Source organism: Equus przewalskii, chromosome 25, assembly GCF_037783145.1.
Source record: "Equus przewalskii isolate Varuska chromosome 25, EquPr2, whole genome shotgun sequence".
Lineage (NCBI taxonomy): Eukaryota > Metazoa > Chordata > Mammalia > Perissodactyla > Equidae > Equus > Equus przewalskii.
The window spans coordinates 45,513,831-45,532,155 of NC_091855.1; the positions used below are offsets into that span (position 1 = coordinate 45,513,831).

At 65.0% G+C, this 18,325-nt stretch overlaps 1 protein-coding gene across 6 annotated transcripts in view; it reads left to right on the forward strand.

The window, feature by feature from the left end:
- Positions 1–288: 288 nt before the first annotated feature.
- INF2 (inverted formin 2) overlaps positions 289–18,325 on the forward strand; it is a 30,389-nt gene continuing 12,352 nt past the window's right edge. For 2 of the 6 annotated variants that reach the window (XM_070593450.1, XM_070593451.1), the window contains exons 1-7: positions 11,417–11,646; positions 13,522–13,921; positions 15,315–15,430; positions 15,501–15,660; positions 16,163–16,196; positions 17,243–17,384; positions 18,146–18,287. In XM_070593450.1, the coding sequence (XP_070449551.1) occupies positions 11,560–11,646; positions 13,522–13,921; positions 15,315–15,430; positions 15,501–15,660; positions 16,163–16,196; positions 17,243–17,384; positions 18,146–18,287 (1,081 nt within the window). In that variant the 5' untranslated portion in view covers positions 11,417–11,559. Of the gene's footprint in view, positions 954–2,053; positions 2,192–11,416; positions 11,647–13,521; positions 13,922–15,314; positions 15,431–15,500; positions 15,661–16,162; positions 16,197–17,242; positions 17,385–18,145; positions 18,288–18,325 lie in introns of those variants that run through there. The other 4 variants (XM_070593447.1, XM_070593448.1, XM_070593452.1 and 1 more) reach the window with 4 other exon arrangements.

Here is an 18,325-nt window from a genome sequence, read left to right on the forward strand (position 1 = left end):
CAGCCTCCCTCTCCTCCAGCCGGGCAGGGGTCCTCATGCCCGAGTGGGCCCCAGAAGGCTGGCAAGATGCCTGAGACACAGACCCTGGCCCACACCAGGCCCGGCTGATGGCTGGAAGGTCACTCCTCACCCTCATCCCTTGCATTTCTCCATCACCGGCTCAAAAACACACCCACTGACCATAGCCAGCTGCAACCAGGCGCCAGCTCGGGACAGTGATGAGTCAGCCACCCGTGCCTCCCACCCCCACCCCAGGTGGTGCCAGCACAGAGAGGCCTGAACCCCAGCTCTGGGGGGAGGGCAGGAAGGCTTCCAGGAGGAGCCAGGTGGGGAAGGCCTGGCCAGCCTTCCAGGCCGAGGCACGCCCCGCCCTTCAAGGACTCGGCGCATTCCAAGAATGGCGGGCAAGTCCTTGCGCAGGAGCAGCCGCCACACTCACACATCCCCAGGCTGCCCAGGCTGGAGGGTGCCCAAGAGTCAGCAGGCACCCTCCTCGGCCGTGCTCTGGGGCACGCCCGGCACTCAGGGGCCCTCACTGGGCACTGGCCTGTTACCAGAAGCCGCTCCCAAACTGGGGCTGAGCCAAGATGATTTCCGAGGGCTGCTGGGCTGGGCAGGGGCTGCACTCGCTGGGAGTGGACATTTACAGGCCAAGAGTTCCGGGCCTCACCCCCACCCGACAGAGGGGCACACTGAGCAGCAAGATTGGCCACAGGACTGAAGCTGGAGCGAGCCTGGGAAGCCACCTGGACCCTGGTCTGAAGCATCTGCATCCTGAGTCCTTCCCTCTGCCCAAGGCCCTCCCACCCTCCCCAGCCAGAGCCCTACCCACCCACCAGCCTGCCTGCAATCTGCATGCCGCAGGTCTCCGGAGAGATCCATCCAGACAGAACCAACCAACGGCCACACTGCATCCACATCGGCTCATCTCACCCTCCTTACAACCCTCAGAGGTACTTGTCATCCTTTCACAGATGGGGAAACTGAGGCTTAGCAGTTCACGTCACGACTGAGCCCAAGGTCACACACTCAGAGGGCCGGGCCAGGGCCCTCGGGGCAGAGGTTTGTCCCCTTCATCCGCCTGGGGCTGGACCCACCCCCTCACGCACCCATGGCCCCCTGGCCCCCAGGCCTGCTCCCTCTGAGCTCCAAGGGAGGGTTAGATGTCAGAAGGGACTTCCAGAGCTGAGGGCCTGGCTCTCTCCAGCCAGCCAGCCCGGCTTCCAGAGCCAGCTACAGGCAGACCCCACGCTGGGCAGTGTGGAAGTCACGGGTGGGTGGGGCCCTGGCCTGGCAGGATCGTCAAGGCAGGCAGTGAGAGGGGGCGGCCAAGAACTGGTCACAGCATTCAGGCCTCCTGGGGCACGAGCAGCTTCCTCAGGCCTCTCAGGCCTGCTGCCTGCACTGGCCGGCCGCCCAGAGACCCCCAGACCCCATCGGGGGGAGGGTGTCAAGGAGGGCTGCAGGGAGGGGGCGTCCAGGGACGCTCCCCATCCCACAAGCCCAGGAAGAGCAATCTCCCACAACCAAACCTCGAACCCCAAGGTGGGACGGTGGAATCAGCTGGTCCCTGCAGGGGTCCCATGCAGGTGGCAGAGGGAGAGGAGTTACCACGCCTGGGAAGCCGGTCCCACCCGCCGGACTTTGTCCGGGAGCCTCCGTGGGCGAGCCGGTCAGAAGGCTCATTGCCAGTGGGCGGTGGACGCGGAGGAGGTAGGGTGGGGAGAGCAGTGTAGACCAGAGATGGAGGCAGCAGTTAGGTCAGAGGTGAGGAGACGGCTTCCAAATGTTTCCCAGGCCCCCGCTCCATGTGTGCCACCCCCAGCGCCACCCCGCCCACCAGGAGCCAGGCCGCCAAGGCGGGGAGGGGCGGACCTCCGGAGGAGGCGGCGGGGGGGTTTACAGGCGTGGGGAGAGCCCCCAAAGGCGCCCTGCGGCCCCAGCCGGAGTGGGCGGGGCCTCCCCAGCAACCCCCCCCCCAACTCCGCCCCCGGCCCGCTCCCCACGTGGCCGCCGGCGGGCGGGCGGGCGGGGCGGGGCCGGGCGGCGCCTCCCCTTCCTCCCGCGTGCCCCGCCCGAGCCCGAGCCGAGCGGGAGCCGTGCGGAGCCCGCGGTGGCCGGCTGCCCGCGGCCCTGACCCACAGCACGGAGTGCTGGCCGCGCCCCCGCCCTCGGCCGCCGCCCCCGCCCGGTAAGTCCGCGCCCTCTGGACTCTCCAGGAGCCCCTGGGGAAACTGAGTCCAGGCGGGGGGGGAGGGCGTCTGAGGCTGGGGAGCGGGGAGGAGCAGCGGCGTATGCGCCCCGGTGGCGGCGAGCAGCCCCGCGGCGCAGGGCGGCGGGCTCCCGGCTCCCGGGCGGGGACTCGCGGTGGTCGGCCCGGCTTCCGCCCCACCCGGCAGAATTTCCCCGCCTCGCGGCTGCCACATCCTAACCGCGCATCAGCCACAGTTGAGAAAATAAACTTCAACTTCGGGTCTGCTGCCCAGGTGACACCGCAAGGCGCGCGCCGGCCTGGGGTTCTACCTGTGCTATTGGGTCTGTAGCTGCCCACGCGCAGGTGGGTGCACACCGGGTCCTGCCACCCTCCACAGGCAGGGCTTGCAGGAGCAAACTTCCACCCTGCTCTCTGTCCCTCCTAGGTGGGGCTGGTCGGCCTGGGAGTGGGAGAGGCTGGCCCTGTGCTCCTCCACTCCCACCTCCGGACCCCATTTTAGGGAGGGACCCGAAGAGTGACCATGACCTCAGGAGGGAAGCTCCTGGGGAGCACAGGCAGGGAGATCTGTCTGCCTGGCCTCCTGAGGTCCGGCCACCCAGGGCCCCAGGCTGCATAGTGGCTGGCCTCAGTGGTGACCACAGCATTAGTGCCCCGCCCTAGCTGGACACAGGAAGAGTTGGAGGGAAGATGGCCAGCCCTGCCCCACAGGCACATCCCGCAGGAGCTGGAGGTGGGAAGTTCCCTCCAGCCTGGCCTGCTGCTCCCTCTGGCCCTGCGACTAGACAGGACATTTGCCTTCTCTGGCTTCACTTTCCCCATCTGCACTCCGAAGGGTGGGGACAGTCACCTAGGCTTGGGCCTCCCACTAGTCACCCTGCAGCAGAGAAGGCAGAGACCCAGGGCAAACGCCCCAAACCCCTTCACGGTGCTGCCCACGGCAGGGGCCCTTGGTGGGGGGGAATGCTGCAGCCCTAGTGAGCCCATATCCGCATTTGGGTTTGGGTCTGGGGTCTGAGACCCCCACACTGTTCCCAGGTGTCACTAGGTCAGTGTCACCTGTCTGTTAAAGAAGCCAAGTTGACGCGGCAGGCCCCTCCTGACCACTGCCCAGACGCTGCGCCCCCATCCCTTCCTCAAGTGCTCATGGCTCTGGGTCGATGAACAGGTCATCACGGGCTGGCCAGCAGACAAGGGGACGCCACCGGGGAGAGTGGACTGAGGTGGTCAAGGGGGGCTGCCCTCCCATGACCCACCCAGGCGGCCTGTCTGTCAAGAGTTCTGCTCGTTCACAGCAAATGGTTAACCGCAGGTGAGGCCCCCCACTTTGTGGAGGTGCTGACGGGCTGTCGGAGCTAATTGCTCCCCCTCACGTTCCGGGACCTGGCAGCTCCTGCCTTAAATAGACTGTGCTCCCCTTCCATCAGACTGCGGTGGTTTTCCCGTTCGGAAGAGTCAGTGGGTCCGTGAGGGCTGCGGCAGGGAGGGATAGCAACTGGATGGTGACGGGGTGCTGCCTGTGGGTGCAGGGCCTGCCGCAGCTGATGTGGGCCAGCGGGCCTGGCTCTGGATGGGGCAGTGGGCAATCTCAGAGGAGAGCTCAGGCCCCTGGCTTTTGAGGGTGCCCAGAGGAGGACCAGGAGCCAAGTTCCTTCTCACCTGAGGGGCAAGGCCTGACTCAGCCGCTTCCCTCCGGGCTTGCACACAGCAGGTATCTAATGGTTGCGTGGTTCACAGCCCAGTAGACACAGTGGATTGGGGAAGGCATGCCTATCTGTTTCAGGAAAGTGGACAGGAGTGTGTCTAGGGGAGACAGGCCAGGGGGGCTGGGAGGTCGAGGCCAGGCAGGAGCCAGTCTCTGCAGGGCTGTCCTCAGGGGACAGAGCCAGACCTGGGGGACCCCGGATGTCTAAGGTGAAGAGGCTGGTTTCAACCCGTTATGAAGACGTGAATGCATGGGAGAGGGTGAACTCCCTGTCACTGGAGGTGTGAGAGCAGGGTCTGACGGTGTGGCCTCCTGTTAGGGAGGCCCCCACCCCTGCCGGCCTCACCCTAGTAAGGGGGTGTCGTGCCCAGTCCCCCTCTGAACCCCAGAAGGCCTCAGTCCCCGGGCACTGTGGAGTCGGTTCACACAGCTGTCCCACCTGCCCAGCACAGGGAGGCCTCCGTGGTGACTGCGCGCAGCCTCCAGAGCCAGGCAGGCTGGGCCTCTCCTCCCGGGAGAGCCTCTCCTCGTCCTCTCTCAGCACCCTCCCGAAGTGTGATTCAATAGGAGCCGGGGTGGGGAGCTGCCCAGGGCCCCCTCTGCCAGGTGCCCGTCAGCTTCCCGGTGCCCTGCGCAGGGTCTGTGTGCTGAGTGAGTGAAGGAATGAGTGAGCCAGCCTGCCGCGGTCCACCCCATGGAACTCACCCAGTGAGGTGTGGGTACCGCCGTTATCCTTGGCTTCACAGACAGGAAACTGAGGCACCGGGTGGTCGGGTTGTAGAATCAGTGCCGCCGTTCTGGCCAGAGGTGTTTATAAAGCCCCTGCTGCGTCAGCCTTTGTGCCCACCTGGCTGCTCCTGGGGGCCAGAGCCTGGAGCCTGCCGTACCTGTACCATGCTGGCCGTACACAAGCGCTTCCCTGCGGTCAGATGAGGACTGGCCGGGCCTGGGGCAGCACCTGGAGGCCCACGCCGTCCCCCTGCCCCTCGTCACCACCACACTGCCTGCGGGAGCGGCAAACACGGGGGCGCAGCGGCCTCGGGGTCCTGGCATGGCTGCTCTGGGAGGAGAACTTTGTCCTGGCCAAGTAGCCGCCCACCCTACCCCGGCCTCCAAATAGGGGAGGGGTTAGGCGCCCACCTGTGTGGCTCCTGAGGAACCCACGCAGACATACAGACACACAGACAGCTGCCACGGGCCTGCTGCCCTGGATCTCTGGACCCCTGGAGCCGCTGGTCCATTGACAGTGGGCTCTCTTAGCCGGGGTGGGGGGTCACAGGCAGGTGGGATGCGTGACGCAAAGGCCCCCCTCCCAGAGCTGTCTGAGGACAGAATGGCCCAGGACGAGGGCCCAGTCGGGGGGTGGGGAGGGGCCCGGTGCCCGTGCCACCCATATGCACAGCCCTGGGTGGTGGTTTCTCTTTATTGCCTCTGAGCTCCCACTTGGCTGCTGTGGGCAGAGGCCAGCCCAGTCGCTCGCTGTGCCCAGTGTACCCGCCCCCTGCACACACATACAGGGAGTCTCAGCAGACCCGGCTGATGGGGCAGAGTCTCTCCCTCCGTGAGCCCCCCTTGGCCCTTGCCGAGCACTGGTGGACGTAGACGTGGATGCCAGCGTGGACCCTGGCCAGCTGTGTGAGAGGCGCTCAGTCTGCCCGCCTGTGCCTGGTCCCCTCAGGCCCTGGGATGTGGCCTTGGTGTGCAGCCTGCCTCCCCTGCCATTCATGTCCCCATGTCCCCGTTCCTGCTCTGAGTACAGCTTGGCACTGCCACCTGCGCACGTCAGCAGGGAGGCAGGGTCTGGCTCTCCACCCGCCCGGGGTGGAGTGGGGGTGCAGCCTGCCCCCACCTGGCTCTGTCTCCTCACATGCACAGACATGAGTGGCCTGAGAATGGGAGCCCTGGCTGCCCAGATCAGATCCTGCCCACTTTGGGGGCCCCTAAGGCCCCCACTGGGTGCTTCCAGGCTGTCTCCCCGCAGGTGCTGGGCCAGGTCGTGGAGGTGGGGGCAGCAGAGTGAGGGGGCTGCCTGCAGGATGTGGCAGAGCAACGGAGGGACAGCCAAGACCAAGGCCCAGGGGTGGGACCCAGGTGGTCACCTTTGAGAGGAGACGAGGGGGCAGCCGGAGAGTGGTTTTGTGGACCAGGCAGGCCCAGTGGCCATGCGAGTGGTACGGGCTCAGCCAACCCAGGGTCCCTGGGGAACATCCTGGCCATTTTATAGATGAGAAAATCAGGTTTGAATGGGCCCCGGCCCCTTGGCACCCAGCAGAAAATGCTACACAGCATCTTGCGCCAGACGCTGAGGATCTCGCTCGCCCGGTCAGGCCGGGCTCTTGGCCCTGCCTGTCTGGGGCCAGTGGCCCCGGGATGCTGAGCGGGGGCTGGGGAGGCGTGTCTGCGTCCCAGCTCCATGCTGGCCCCGGCTCGGGGAGACAGTGGCGTGGACAGGCGTGGTAGTCAGGCACAGCACTTTCCTGCCCTTCTGGGGCCTGCTTGACAGATCTGTCAGAAGGCTGGGCGGGTGGCATTGTAGGCTTCTCTCCATTTGAGGATGGGAACCGGGGCCTGGGTGGTGTTGTCCAGGGGACATGGCCAGTCAGATGCAAGGGCTGGTCTCACCCAGCACCTGAGCTGTCCCCTGCCCTTTGGGCCCTGGCCACAGCCCGTGGCTGTGCCGGGTTGTGCAAGCTGTGGCCCCTCCTCCCTCCTCAATCTGCTGCTTTGTTCTCCCTCTCCCAGCAGGCAGCCTTGAGCTAGGCCATGGGATGCAGGCCGGGGGTGAGGACCGCCTGGACAGGCAGTGGGCAGCCTCATGTCCTGCCTGAAGCCAGAGCCTGTCTCCAGCCTCCCTTTCCCCTCCCAGGCTGGGAGAGGCCTCTCCTGAGGGCAGCAGGGGGACAGGGGAAGGACACGTGGCCTCCTGAATTGCTTCTGGCCAACAGGGAGAGACTCAGGCACAGGGGATTCTGGTGGCCAGCCCAGTGGAGCCCCACATGTGGAAGCTGTGGCCAGGTGCAAGGGCCTGCGGTAGAGCAGTGCCAGGTTCAGAGGCCGCCCTGCCGCCTGCGGGACCCACCACGGTCCTTGCCCTCCCTCACCCTCTAACCACAGGTCTACGCACGTCACACCCCTCAAGCATTTGCTGTCGGAACTAACCCAGCCACAGAAGGCAGAGGTGGCTGCTGTCATCCTTAACCCCCCAGGTCGCTCCCCTGTGCTGCCCTCCCAGCCTTGGGCCCCCAGACTCTGGACCCGAACCCCAAGAATGTCAGAGGTAGCCAGGCTCTCCAGGAACTCCACACTGGCCCTGCTGTTTGTGCAGCTGGGAGACCGAGGCCCAGAGACGGGCCCCTGGGGTGGCCGGGGCCCAGTGCACATCCTCTCCCTGTGAGCCCTCAGTGCAGGTGGAAGCGAAAGCCTGGCTTCCTGGTACAGGCACCTCCACCCTTCCTGTCCTCCCCTCACAGAGCCCGCCAGTCCACGGGGGAGAGGCCCACGCCACCCCAGCACATTCCCAGAAACCCAAACACACGCAGAGCCTGGCTCAGGGCTGCCCTGCGCGGACGCTCCTCCCAGGGGGCTCAGGGCAGGGGCAGCACCGTCCCCCTTCTGGCAGGCATTTCCTGTGTGCGAGTCTGTCCTCGCAACCAGGGCCGCCCTCTCTGTGGCTTCCTCAGCTTCTATTCCTAACCCAGGGGGCGGGGTCTGGAGGATGCTGTTGTGCTGGGCCTGGGCATGGCACATCTGACATCATCCGACCTGCCCCCAGATCCTGGGAACACAGTGGGCCGAGCCTGGCTCCCTGACCAGTGGTGCCCCAGCTCTTGGCACTGACCAGCCGAGCCCGGCCCCTCTCCCCTGTTGGGGCCTCCACCATCACTTTGCTGCAGAGCCTCCGAGGAGTCCTGCACCCCGCTCTGCCCTTCCCTCCCTGGGGACCCGAGCAGGGACGGCTGCTCTGGGCCCAGACTCCCTCTGCGAGAAGCTGTGGGTCCTTCTTCATTCATTTGGCTCTCTCTCTTTTTCATGTTAGTATTGGGGTGTGTGTCCTGTGTGACACGTCACGTCTTAGGTGGTTGAAACCCACACCAGTGCAACTTGGTGTCCTGCTTCTCGCCTGTCCTTTAGCTTGACGCTGCCATCAGGGGCTTGGTGCCCACCCTCCTCCGAAGGTCCCTCTGTCCTGCTGTCGGATGCCACGTGGCCCGCCGACCCCGTCCACACAGCAGGAACAAATTCAGGCGAGGGTGTGCGGGGCAGGGGCCTTGCACTGCATGCTGGGACTGAGGGCTGCAGGAGGCGGGAGTGCTCCTTGGACCTGAGACAGCCGGGGGACAGTGAGGACACTGCCTACCCAAGGTCTGTGCCTGTGGGCGGGGCGATGGGGGGACACTCAGTTCTGCCTCCTTCCCTGAGGCCTGCTGGGCACGGGGCACCGTACCTGGGATGAGCCCGTGCTAGGCAACCCACAGAGGTCCGTCAGGGTCCCTCGAGGACTCGAGGCCTGGAGGGGAAGATGACACATGTACTGGAGGTTCAGGAGGAGCTGAGATTCTGGGCGGGAGGTCATGGGGCATCACAGTTGAGCAGCCCCGGCTCCAGACCTCCCCACTCTGCGGGGCCTGGGCTGCCCCTGAGCTCCAGGATCTGCCAGGAATGCCGTGCAAGGGCTGCCAGGCAGTGGAAAAATTTGGTTTCTTGGAGGAGCTAAAAATACAGTGTGGCAGCCCCTGCCTCCGGGTTCCGGAATCCCGCTCCTGCCATCTCGCCCGCCCACCCCGTGGAAGGCGAGCTCGCTCTGCACCCCGCCTGCGCCCTCGCTGGCTCTGGGCCCAGAAGCACCCCAGCCCTGAGCTGATGCTGGCAGGGCCCCCTGCAGCTGTCTCCCCCTGGCCCCCCCCAGGCAGCTGCCCTTCTCACAGGTACCCACACCTTCCCTAACCTTCGCCCCCACCCCTGGGTGCCCCTGCAAGGGTCGAGGAACAGAAGGCAATGCCAGCTCCCCAACGGGCACCAAGCCCTAGCACCCAGCCTGGGCTCCTCACCCCCCAACACTGCTCAAAGCCCCTGGCAGCCACACCCGGGACACCACTCAGTGCCCAGTGTCCACCTCGAGAGGCTCACCCTCTGACCCAGTTTCTCCACCTGGACAGCAGGGCCTGAGTAGCTGGTCTCTGAGGTCTGGGGGCCAGCCTTGACCCTGCCCACCCCCACCCCCCACCCACACAGCTTGACAGATGACTGTCAGGCAGGGGCAGTGGCATTTCGCAAGTCAGCATAGCTGCCCCGGGCGTGTGGGCGCCCAGGTGGAGGTGCTGGCATCGCCATGCCAGGCTGGCCAGGCACAGGCAGGGAGGCAGATGGGTGTCTGAGGAGGTGCCAAGAGTCCTGGACCAATGTCCCCGTTGCCTCCAGGTCCTCGAGGCAGCCCCTGTGTGGGCTGGGTGAGCACCCATGAGCAGGACACCCCGATCGGTGGGTGGACCCCGGGAAAGCCCCGAGGGAGACACCCCCTTCAGGAGTCCCAGTCTGCCCGGGAGGCGTGACCCCGATCTAGTGGAAACCCCCACATTATGGATAGAAAAAAGTGACACTGAAGAACCGTGGGTGACATCCCACTAATGTCAGAGCCTCAGGGTCTTCCATTGATGCAGGGGGAGGGTCGGGCTGCCTGGGGGACATACGGGGGTTCCGAAGCACCCCTGACCCTTCAGTTGCCCGAGGGATGGGGTCTGGCCTGAGCCAGCTGTTGCTTGGACCCTAGGAACCGCAGATGGTCTTGCTTTTCTCCAGCCAGTCGTGCTGGCTGCAAAAAGCTCTGTAAATGCAGATTCCTGTGCAGGCCCCACCCGGGGATGGGAGCACCGAGCCTGGGAAGGTCTCTGCAGTCCCCGCCCGGTCTAGGCGCCAGGCCTAGCTGCCAGCCGGACGCTCAGCCTGTGGGCTGGGCGGGGCTGGGCAAGGGCAGAGGGCCAGGCGTCCTTGGACAGGATTAAAACAGCCATGAGCATTCCTGAGCGCACGCTCCCTGCCCACAAGGTCCAGTTTATCCACGGGGAGCCCCACTGCAGCCTCTAAGACATGTGCTATCACTTTGCAGATGGGGAACAGAGGGGCAGAGTAACTTCCCCCGGGGGCACACAGCCAGTAAGCCCAGGAATGAGGCTCCCACCTCCCACACGGGTCCGTGTCCTCAGGAAGGGGCGTTCCCTGCGCTCCTGAGAGCAGTAAGCACACGATCCCCTCCGGTGCTTCCTGCAGAAATACTCAACCACTGCCCAGATGGGAACAAGCAAAGGCTGAGTGTTTGGGGCTGCTGCAGCCAGGGAGTCACCAGCACACTTGTGTTTGGCAGAGACTCAGGGCAGGCGGGAGCGTGGGCGCCTTTGTAGTCTTATTACATGTACACATGTGAGTCCTTACTGTGTGCATGTATCATATATCCCTAGACGTGTCTATATGTATACGTGATACAAGTTATGTGATGTATATATTGATATGTTAAAATGTTTCCTATGTATAGAAAGCTTCTTTATAGGGAAAAGGGGGCTCAGGGGCACCTGATGGGGAAGCGGGGTGTCCATGATTGCTGGGAGAGCATAGGGCTCTTGCCAGTCCATCCTAAATCCGTAGTGGGAATGAAATCAGTGAAGCCGGCAGTCACTGACCAGGCCCGGAGGTTTGGGGCGATGCACGGGTGGCTGTTCACTCCTGGACTGTCCTGGAGACCGAGGCCTGACGTCCTGCAGGTCTGAGCACAGAGAGCAGGCTGCTGCCCCCTGGTTCGCGTGGCGATGGCTTGGCTGCCTGGGCGGCGGCTGCAGGTGGTGGTCATGGCTCTGTGCTCGTGAGCGGTCTGGCCACTGTCCATTCGAGTGTTCAGTCTCATCCCAAGAAGAAATTGAAACATTCCTCAGGAGGCGTCCTTGGCCCCGGACCTGACCGGGTGGGCCTCCCAGAGGGAGAAAAGCTGCCCGCCCCCCCTCAGCCTCTGGGTCCCCAGCTGAGCTCGCCATCCTGGCCAGATGCCCCATCCACACTGGGCCACAGCCAGCTGAGCCCTGCACACACCCGCTGCCCCACACGGCGCTGGTGGGCACGGCCGGCTTGTGCCGCTCAGCTCCAGAGAGCATGGCGCCGGGGCACCCAGCACAGGATCCTTCATGGACGCATGGAGGCGGGCAGATGGCCCGTCACCTCCTGCTGGGGTCCCACCCCATAGCCCAGGGGCACCCTGCAGGTGGGGTCTTTCGGGGGATTGAGCCCATGACCCCGGGGACGGAAGATGCACAGGGAGGCCTGGGCTGTGCTGGGCGATGCTGGTTGTCATCTCTAAGGGGTGGTTGGTCTGCGTTTAGGGCTCCCCGGGGCTCTTGGCTGGAGACAACACTTGGGATGCTAGCGGCGGCCTGGGAGAGTTCACGCTCTCTCCACTCAGCCTGTGCCAGGAAACAGGGACTCGGGCCAGTGGAGGCGGGGCCGGGACGTGAGGGTCAGTTCTGGGCGCCGCTTCAAGCAGCAGCTCCCAGGTGGGCGGCAGAGGGTGCGGAGCCAGCTGCCTGCTCTTGGGGGTGGTGTGAGCAGCCCCCTGCCAGCCACGGCGAGGCTGCAGCAGCAGGCAGCTCGGCGTGCAGCAGCCATGAGGAGCCAGGAGACTGTGAGGGGCAGCCCGAGGCAGGGCCTGGAATGGGTGGGCAGAGGCGGCCGGAAGGTCTTGCGCATCTGGGTGAGTGGACGGTGGGGGGCCGAGAGGCTGGGCCTGGGAGGGTGGGGGAAACCATGGGGTCGAACGGAGGGCTCCGGGCTCTCCACCGACGAGGGCTGCACAGGACCTGGGCTGCGGGGCCCCCAAGGGAGGGCTGATGAGCACCCCGACACACCCCCCACCCACTGCTCTCAGGATGCTCCCGGCAGGCTCATGCTGGAGGTCCAGGTGGCAACGCTGAGGCTCAGGCAGGTGCGTGACTTGACCAGAGTCTGCTGGGGCAGACCAGAGCTGGGTGTTCATGCAGGTCGGAGCCTCTTCCCCTCAACCAGGCTCTTCCCAGGAGGACCCCCCAGCCCCGCAGGGCAGTTGACTAGGCAGGAGGATGGGGGCTGGGTGGGGGCCGGGCTCCTGGCATGGACTCACTGCAGGCAGAGGAGGCAACCAAGGCTGTTGTCTGTGCTCCCAGCAGGCTAGGGGGTGGGCCCAGGGGAGGGAGGGTGCCCAAGACCCTGACCAAGGCAAAGCGGGAACAGGCGCTCCAGGAGTGAGGACAGCAAGGGGACCCAAATCCAGGCCAGGGACAGGCAGCAGGGCTGTTGTCCCCACTCAGTCTGTGTCTCCTGCATGACCTCGAGTGGCCCCTGGGGTCCCCCTCCCAACTGACCAGGCCTGGCCCTTAGAGTGAAGCTGAGCTGGACACCCAGCATCTCGTGGGCTCAAGGCCACCCTCTGGGGTCCAGTCTCGCTCGGCTCTGCCGTTTCTAACTCTGGGGCTGTGGGCTCGTGACCTGGCTTCCCTGGTGCCACCTCTGCTTCCTTTCCCGGAGAGTGGGGCTATTCAGGGCCTGCGTTGGGTGGTGGGGGGCTGAGGGTCAGGGGTGGGCAATGCCAGGCACAGGCCCTGGGGGTGAGGCACAGTGGTGTCACCATGCCCTGCCTCTCAGGCCTCCCAGCAGCTCCACGCTGCCTTCTCAGACGCTAAATAAAGACCCGAGCCATACATGGTTGCAGGAGAGCCTGGGCTGCCCCAGGCCTTTGAGGCCAGTCCCCAGGGGCTGTAGTTAGGGACACTGTCACAGCTGAGGGCCCCAGGGAGCTGTGGCCATGATACAGGCCCAGCCATCCTGTCCAGCTGTTCTGTTTTGGGGAAAGGAACGTGTTGGGGGGACGTTCTGGGTGGGGTCACTCCTGTTGCAGCTGAATCTGGGTAGATCTCCATATCCCGAGGGTCTGGGGGGGACACCCGGTCCTCCGCCCACACACAGATTGACAAAACTGAGGTCCAGGGAAGTGGGGGCCCAGCAGGGCTGCTCCCCCATGCAGCCCTGGTCTTGCTGGAATTGGGCGGATGTCGGGCATGACCCTCAAGTTGGCCGCCTTCCCCAGCCACGCTCCTGATGCTGTGGGCAGCCTGGAGGGCCCGGGGCCTGGAATTGCCCCCACTCTATGTCCCTATCTGACCCTGTCTGCTGGGCAGGGGAAATGCCCTGGGGGCAAGATAAGGGAGCCTCAGAGATGCTGTTTTTGTTGCATCATTGCCACTGGGTCAGTGGTGTTCCTGCCAGTGTAGCCGCCTCGAGGTCTTGGTGCTGCTGCCTCCTCGGTTGCTATGGTGATTTGGTCAAGGGCGGTTACGAGGAGCGCCTGGCAGGGGGAAGCTGTGGGCAGCGGCAGCCCTGGTGGGACAGGGTTTGCCAGCACAGTGTGTCTTCCAGGCAGGCCCAGGTGTCATCAGGAAGCACCTGTTTGGCAGGTGGAGAAACTGAGGCAGAGAACACTGCCTCCACTCACCAACTGGGGCCCGAGCTGGGCGCTGGCCTTGCAGCCCGAGGGCCCCCTCCGTCCCGGGGGTCAGGCTCTGGGCTGACACTCCGTCTCCCTCCGGCCCCACAGTTTGGCAAGATGTCAGTGAAGGAGGGAGCTCAGCGCAAGTGGGCAGCGCTCAAGGAGAAGCTGGGGCCGCAGGACTCGGACCCCACGGAGGCCAACCTGGAGAACGCCGACCCCGAGCTGTGCATCCGGCTGCTCCAGATGCCCTCCGTGGTCAACTACTCCGGCCTGCGCAAGCGCCTGGAGAGCAGCGACGGCAGCTGGATGGTGCAGTTCCTGGAGCAGAATGGCCTGGACCTGCTGCTGGAGGCGCTGGCGCGGCTATCAGGCCGCGGCGTGGCCCGCATCGCCGACGCCCTGCTGCAGCTCACCTGCGTCAGCTGCGTGCGCGCCGTCATGAACTCGCAGCAGGGTATCCAGTACATCCTCAGCACCCAGGCCTACGTGCGCCAGCTCTCCCTGGGTGAGCCGTGGCTGCAGGCTGGCCCGCCCACCCCCACCCCCACCTCCACCTCCACCTTAGCAACTCAGTAGGAGGCTCCCGGCCATGGGAGGCCGTGGGCAGGCTGGGGGCACAGGAAGAGAGAGCTCCGCCGGGCGGCCAGGGAGGGCTTCCTGGAGGAGGGACCAGTTTCCCAGAGTTAGGGAGGGCACCACTGTCTGCCCCAGGTCTGAGATCTCCGAGTCTCCTTGGAGCCACCAGCTGCACCTGGTTGTCCCCTCTGTTCTGTGACTTTGCTCTGCCTTTCCACCCACCCCTGTGCTGGTTCTGGTCCTGCCCCAACCACGGCCTCTAGACCCCATCCCCACCTGGGCAGCTAGAGTCACCTGGGTCAAAAACACAAGTCAACCTGAGTGGCCCCACTCACACTTGGCCTGGCTCCAAGCCCCTCCCCCTTAGCCCAGAGCCAGCCCTCTGGTCTGACCCGCCTTGCTGATGGCATCCTCCACCTGCCCCCCATTGCCCTGTCCCCTGCTCCACCAGCTGGGGACTTCTCCTTCCCGAGCTCCTGGCCCCCACCTCCTGCTCTGGCTGCTCTCTACATTTGTGTGCCGGCAAAGTTCTGCTCACCCTTTAAGTTCCGCTTCAATCACCCCCTCCAGGAAGTCTCCCCAGGCTATACCCAGAGTTAGTCTTCAACCCTCAGGAGAGACCCTAGGTGGCCTTTGGTCACCGTGTGTCCCTTGCCCTCCAGGCTGTGCTGCTCCATGGCAGCGACCAGTCCCACCAATACTTGGGGCCCTGGGGGTGGGCAGTGACGGGTGGGCTGGCCCATGGGGGCGGGCGAGGGCAGCCTCATTCCTCTCCAGCCCAGCCCAGGCCTGGCTGTGCCCCCCATAGAGTCCCTTGTGACTTGCTCTCAGCAGGGCCAGCCAAGGGACACCCCAGAACTTCCCCAGCTCAGGGAATGAGGTGGGAGGCCGGGGTTCATGGGGACAAGGAGGCATTGTGGCTGTCTGTCATAAACACAGTTGGTGCCAAGTTTGGTGAAAACATGGGCTCAGCCCAGGGAGGTGTGCCGAGGTGGGCCAAGGGCCCAGAGCCAGCGGGGACCCCCTCAGAACTAAGAGGCAGCCCAAGCAGACCTGGGTGACTGGGCTGCCCCTGCCTCCATGGCCCTCCGTGCAGGGTCTGCCCCTGTGGTCCGGAGACCAGTCAGCACCCTGGAGAGGCCGGCACCTGATGTGGGTGGTGGCCAGTGCACGGTGCCCCCTGGCGTCGGCCCACTTTTCCAGCCAAAGTGTGGGAGTTCAGGCCATAGGCAGGCACAGGTCGGGGAGCAGCTGGTGGGGAGGAGAGGGAGCCCCATTCTGGGGACGCTGGGCCCCACTGAGACACCCTTGGCCCTTGGCAGCTCTGGACACATCCAACGTGATGGTCAAGAAGCAAGTGTTTGAGCTGCTGGCTGCCCTGTGCATCTACTCGCCCGAGGGCCACGCCCTGGCCCTGGACGCCCTGGACCATTACAAGGTGAGTGGCGGGGTGGCCGGGGCCCCTGGCCATGGCCTGGGGCGCACGCTGACCCCTGGCCTCCCCACAGATGGTGTGCAGCCGCCAGTACCGCTTCAGCGTCATCATGAGTGAGCTCTCCGACAGCAGCAACGTGCCGTATGTGGTCACTCTGCTCAGCGTGATTAACGCCATCATCCTGGGCCCCGAGGACCTCCGCGCCCGCACCCAGCTGCGGAGCGAGTTCATCGGTAACTGCGCCCCTGGCCTCTGCTGTGGGGCCCCTCGGCCAGCTTGGCCCACACTGCCCTCTCTGGGGGGGTGCCCCATGCCCCCAGCCCCCCAAGACCCCAGAGAAAGGCTCTGCCACGGGCCTGGGAAGCCTCCTGCCTTCACCTCTCCATTCCGTGGACTCGGGGCCTTCAGGACCTCTGGACCTCAGGCCTGGAGGGCTCTCAGTGTGAGGCTAGCCGAACAGTGGAGGGAGGTGGGCGACCTGACCCCCGGTTCCAGCAGCGACCGCCTAATGAGCACCACTGTGTGTCCAGTGTGATGTCTCTCCTCTGGAGCCTCGTGTCCCTGGTGTCCCCTGGGAATGGCAGGTTCCCATCCCACTCCACGGCCCGGTGCTCCAGGTGGTGAGAGTGAGCCCAGGGAGAGGGCAGAGGGGTCGGCGTCAGAAGATGTAGGAGACCCAGGGGTCTTGGCCAGAGCGGCCTCCGAGGCCCGCTGACCCCGTCTGTCCATTCCCAGGGCTGCAGCTGCTGGACGTTTTGACGCGGCTGCGGTGAGTTCCCACTGGCTGCTGCCCAGAGCCAGGCCCGCCTTCCCCTTGGGTCCCAAGCAGCGCCCCCCGATGGGCAGGGAGGTAGCCCCAGCAGGTCACCCCTCCTGGGGCCAGGTCCCAGCAAGGACCCAGCTGGCTGTCCCCAGCAGTGCTGGACAGGCTGCTCCGTGGAATTTCCCTGCCCAGGGTCTTGGCAGCTGCCCCTGGAAACGGGGATGGCCAGATACAGTACGGGACACCCACTTAATCAGGTTGTAGATAGACAAGGGGTCACTTTTGTAGTGTAAGTATATCCCAGATACTGTGTGGGGTATACTTAGACTAAAAGTCACTCATGGATTATCTGAAATTCAGATTTTCTTGGGTACCTGGGAACCCATGTGGCTGAGATGCCCCATCTCCGGCCTCATCAGGACCACTCTTAGGGTGGGGAAATCACCCCCTGCGTGTCAGGGAAGTCAGCTTGAGCAGTTGCACCCCAGGAGGAGGAGCCGAGGCTGGTGGGACTGGGGCTGAAGTGGTCTAGGACAAAGGTCTGCTGGGTGCTGAGGGGCCCACCCTGCCGCTGAGGGCGCGGCTCATTGGCCAGGCTGAGATGACTGGCAGGTCCTGGGCCCAGTGAACCTCCAAGCTGCTGACGCTCAGACCAGATGCCCTGCCCTCCTGGTGGAAGCCATGCAGACCCCCTCAGGTGTGGTCTTGGTGCCGTCCTCGCAGCACCCAGAGGAGGGCCTTCCCCCCATCCTGTGCCACTTCTAGCACGTCCTCCCCATCTCTGGGCCACATCTCTCCCTGTGCGTGTGAGAGCTTGCTCTTCTCCTTCCCAAGGGGCGTGGAGCTGCCAGGTGACCTGGGGCAGCCCAGCAGGGTACCAGGCTCAGACCTGTGAGCCCGCCACCCCCAGCCAGAGAGGCCAGCCCCAACAGACCATGGCGGCCCCTGGCTGCAGCAGCCACTGGCCCAGCTCAGGGTGTCTGTATCTGCCCGGGGTGGGGGAGCCTGGTGGGAGCAGCAGGCTCAGCCCGCCTGGGGCCCCCACTCCTCAGAGATCTGGAAGATGCCGACCTGCTGATCCAGCTTGAGGCCTTCGAGGAGGCCAAGGCCGAGGATGAGGAGGAGCTGTTGCGTGTCTGTGGCGGCATTGACATGAACAGCCACCAGGAGGTCTTTGCCTCCCTGTTCCACAAGGTGGGCTGGGGGCAGGGGAGCCCCTCTAGGGACTGTCTCTGGGAGGAGGGGCTGTGTGGGCTGTGGCCCAAGTCCAGGGCTCGGAAACAGCCACTTTCCCTGCCCTGGTCAGACCACCCCATGACCTGGGCAGTAGGGCCAGATCTGGAGCTGCACTCGGGGAGCCGTGAGGGCTCAGGGCGCTGGAGCAGGCAGCCTGGGGCTGGTCTGGGCTATCCCAGGGAGAGAGCCAGGGCCACAGGGCCCGGAAGGACAGGATTCCAAAGGCCTGGCTGTCCAGAGGGGGCTGTGCCATCCTGGGCCCCAGCGGAGTGGCCACCATCAGGTAGACTGAGAGGGGCTTCGGGACCAATGAGAGTCCAGGAGGCCAAGTTCAGTCCAGTTCAGACCCTCCATGGGTGGACCTCCCATCCTTCATTGAACCCAGTGGCTCTTAGCCCAGGCGAGTGTCCCCAGGGGCATCCAGAAATGTCTGGAGACGTTGTGTTGAGCAAGGGTGCTACTGGCTTCAAGTGGTTGGAGACCAGGGATGTTGCTAAACATCTCACAGTGCACAGGGCAGCCCCCAGCACCAAGAGTGACCCGGCCCTGGATGTCACCAGTGCGGCTGTCAGGGTACCCTGACTCAGGACCTCCTAGGACCCCTTTGAGGCGTAGAATGGTGATGAGTGGACGCTCCTGGCAAACTGAGGCTGGTGGTTGTCAGCCCGCCCCAGGGAGGGGGTGGCTGCTGACTGGCGCTCCTCGTCCGCCTCACCCAGGTGAGCTGCTCCCCGGCATCCGCCCATCTGCTGTCGGTGCTGCAGGGCCTCCTGCACCTGGAGCCCACCCTCCGCTCCAGCCAGCTGCTCTGGGAGGCCCTGGAGAGCCTGGTGAACCGGGCTGTGCTCCTGGCCAGTGACGGTGAGCAGGCAGGACGGGGCAGGGGAGGGGGCACCCCG